Raw genomic sequence first — 3,681 nt, 5'->3', positions numbered from 1 at the left:
ACTTAAAAGTTTTGTCTAGCACTCATAGACCATATTCACTTGTTGAATTATAAAATATTATGATGTGTCGCATAATTTTGATTATTACAACTAATACAGGACATTTTTTCTTTGTCGTTTTGCATTGAAGGAATAGATTCGAAAAAGTCCAATTGATTAGTGATATTTTTTTTTCTTTATTTATCTATTTAATCACCTAATATAATTTCTACATGTTTTGTTTGTCACCATGCATGTTGAAAAGAAAATTGTGGGTACTGTGTGAACTGTGACACTACAAATACAAAACAAAAATTTCAAAAATAGTGATAAGTACACTAAAAAGACAAATCAAATGCGAGGGCCAAATCTTCTTTCACCGCCCTCTCACATTCAATTGGCGTATGAATGGGTCCCACATGAATGCATCGAAGGGTCGTGAAAGATTCTACTTGTTTCCCGGGATGGCATATCATTTTCCATACAAAATATGCCAAAAGGTTTTTTTTTTTCTTTCTTTCTCTTTAAGGAATGCCTTTCCATCCAAAATTTCTGTACAATTGAGTATGCCTTCAAATTAAAATTAGAATTTAAATGACATAAAGAGGGATGTAAATTAAGTAGAAGAATGGAATCAGATGCGGGAAAACCTAGTTAGGGTTTTCATTAATTAAGTGCTTGGATTGGTTAGGTCATGGCTAAGATAATAATTGTTGGGTTGGTAGAAGGATGGTAATAGAGACAGTTGTTAGTTTCTTCACGCATTTTATGTAGGCTTTTAATATATTGGAAGAGATAGGTTACCCACCTCTTCCTCTTTCCTTTCCCTCTTCCTTCCTTCTCATCCTCTCACAGCTTATCCATTGCACCCCCCCATACCAAAAAATCCAATCTTGTTTCCGAAGAAGACAAAACCCCATAAAGAATCTTGATTTGGAAAAACAAAAAGCAACAACCCCCATATACCCATTCAAATTATTTTTGGAGGATCACTACTAAAAAAAAAAAAAAAAAAGAAGCAAACTTTTTGGAGGATCACTAAAGAGGAAGAGAGGATATATAATTATCTTTGTGTTTAATCATCTAGTCTTAGAGCACGAAGCTCCCATCATTGTGAAATCTGAAGTGGATCAAATGTACGCAGTATTACCTTTACTGTAAGGAGATGGTTTCCGATAACCGCAATTTATACGAAGTTCTGCAACTTTTTGTATTGATTAGGAAGAGGGGCAAGAACATTACGAAAGAAAGAAAGGAAAATAATTAAACCATTAATTATCCATAATCAATAGATAGCATTCACAAAATCTGCTATTTAAGTGAATAACCAAGATGGTCATCTGTACTGATACTATATTACTATGCAGTAGTAGTAGTACTAATAATTATACAAATTACAAGAGAGAGAGAGGGACACGGAGATTTTCAGAGTACTAATACCAAGCTGTTGAGAGACTGATCATTTCATCTCCAACCTTCTGTAATCCAAAACACTGGTCTTCAATCCTAAAAAGTCATAACCAGTGGTGTTGCTGCTGCTTGTACCATCAATAATACTACAATTGCAATCCTTACTCTTCTGTATTCCCAAGCTGCATGCAAAACAAAGGCTAGTAGTCCTCCCTCCTGTCTTCAATGGCTGCTCTTGTTGGTGTTGGGAAGGAGGGCTAATTTTAAGGTCAAGGTTCAGGTCAGGACACCGTTCGCGAACCGGGCTTTTCTCTTCTTTGCTCATGAACAAACCTGTGGTACTACTACTAGTAGTAATCTTGATGATCTCTTCTTCTTTAGAAGCAAATGAAATGGTTTTGACATCCGGTGCCGGTTCATTGATGGGCCGGTGAGTCGTGGGATCGATGCCACGGTTCATAAGCTTTCTTCTGATATGGGTATTCCAGTAATTCTTTATCTCATTATCCGTTCTTCCCGGTAACCTTCCAGCTATGAGTGACCATCTACAATTAACAACAATGAGAGATATAAACCATTAATTTTTTTTCTTTTTTCTTTTATTCAGTATGGTTAGATATATGATGTATCAATAATATTAGATCACTTACTTGTTACCAAGGAGGCTATGGAGTTTGATGATGAGTTCATCTTCCTCTTCAGTGAAATTGCCGCGTTTGAGGTCGGGCCTTAAGTAATTGATCCATCTAAGGCGGCAACTCTTGCCACATCGGAGGAGGCCGGCAGCCTTAGGAAGTGAGCGCCAACAGCCCTCGCCGTGAGTTCGGATATAAGCGATAAGCCGGTCATCTTCTTCTTTAGTCCATGCTCCTTTGTTTGTGTGAGCTTTCTCGCAACAAGGAGACCTTCCCATTGATCACTACAATTACTGAAAACTACAGAGCGGGACGAGTCGTGACAAATTTTAAGCTAAGCTAGCTCTTGTTCTTGTTCCTTCCTTCTAATTTCTTAGGATATGATGGTGGTGGATATGAAGGTCTAGTTTTGGTGGTGTTTGAACATCAAGGCCGGCACTAATGAGGATTAGAGGTGGGGTTATATAGCCTTTTGACTATAGGGGGTGGAGAGAGAGAGCAGTGACCCTAATTGCTTCTAGATGTGAGTTGGTGAGACAGGTTTGAGGGAGTGGCTGGTGGCCTCTCTTTTAATGATACTGGCGTCATCAAATATCATATAATAAGTTAAAGTGATCAACTTTAACTATGGGTAACCTTCAGGTAGGTGTAAAGTAAGGTATTAAAGTATGGCATGACAAGGTATGATCTCACCCCCTTTCTTTTCTCCAACACACTGAACCAACTTTAGCTACCCTCCTCATTCAATTTGTACCACATACAAAAACATGTGCATTTCTATAACATTTTTTTGTTTATAATTAGTAACCTGTATCTATTGGAATTGTTTATTACTCTGCCACCATTAATCTGACCTCTTTTTTGTGACATGTTGGTTTAACTTAATTGATTTTATTTGAAAATATTCGGAAATATCTAATGTTGTGTTACAATATTTATCACAGATTGCTAGCTATAAATTTGTGTAGCTAATTTATCTTTCACGTATATATGAAATGACATTGGAGGAGGACAGAAAAGATTAAAAGGGAAGCATTTATTTTCAACTTACATGAACTTGGTTGGGTACATGTTTCAATGAGGAAATATAAATTCTTGCTGGTTTGAGTAATTGTAGTTGGCGTTTGGGATAGAAATGTACTCCAAGTGGGTTTCGCTATTCTCGTGCAAAACTAGTATAGAATGGTACTGTGGTGGTTGTGATTTTTTTATATTACTTTATTTTTTTAATTAGTTTTCTATCATGCATGAGAGAGAGAGAGAGAGAGGGGGGTTTCTAGAAGACATGGAAGTTGGGTACAAATGGGGGATATTGATAAAAGAAAAAGCGAAGAAAAGGAAAGGAAATTATGAGTGTGGTTGCGGTTGTATGTGGGCTTTGGTTCACCTTCCACTTCTTCTTTTTTTTTTTTTCCTCCTAACTTTGTGGTACAAGCTTTGGCAACAAAGTAGGGTTAGGGATGGATAGGTTTATTCAACTTTTTGTTGCTATATACTCTCAATTTGGGTATTAGTACTTGTTACCCACCACATCTCTATCTCTCTCTCTCTCTCTCTCTATCTCTATAGAGAGAGAGATGTGTGAAAACAACATTGATCGAATACAACTTGCGCCCATGAATCATGAAACTTTTAACCTATAGCATCAATTTTGTTT

General features: G+C 36.8%; 1 protein-coding gene across 1 annotated transcript; it reads right to left on the bottom strand.

Annotated features, from left to right (window-relative positions):
- Positions 1–1,217: 1,217 nt before the first annotated feature.
- LOC132293852 (myb-related protein 308) lies at positions 1,218–2,573 on the bottom strand. Its single transcript, XM_059791496.1, has 2 exons — positions 2,040–2,573; positions 1,218–1,934 (listed from the first exon to the last, which is right to left on the bottom strand). Exons 1-2 carry the CDS (start codon positions 2,300–2,302, stop codon positions 1,439–1,441), a joined length of 759 nt encoding a protein of 252 aa, XP_059647479.1. The 5' UTR covers positions 2,303–2,573; the 3' UTR covers positions 1,218–1,438.
- Positions 2,574–3,681: the final 1,108 nt, after the last annotated feature.

The sequence above is a fragment of the Cornus florida genome, unplaced genomic scaffold (genome assembly GCF_030987335.1).
Source record: "Cornus florida cultivar Cherokee Brave unplaced genomic scaffold, ASM3098733v1 CherokeeBrave_3.0.0_Hap2_Chr02, whole genome shotgun sequence".
In the NCBI taxonomy this organism is placed as follows: domain Eukaryota; kingdom Viridiplantae; phylum Streptophyta; class Magnoliopsida; order Cornales; family Cornaceae; genus Cornus; species Cornus florida.
This window is presented reverse-complemented; position numbering and strand designations above follow the sequence as displayed.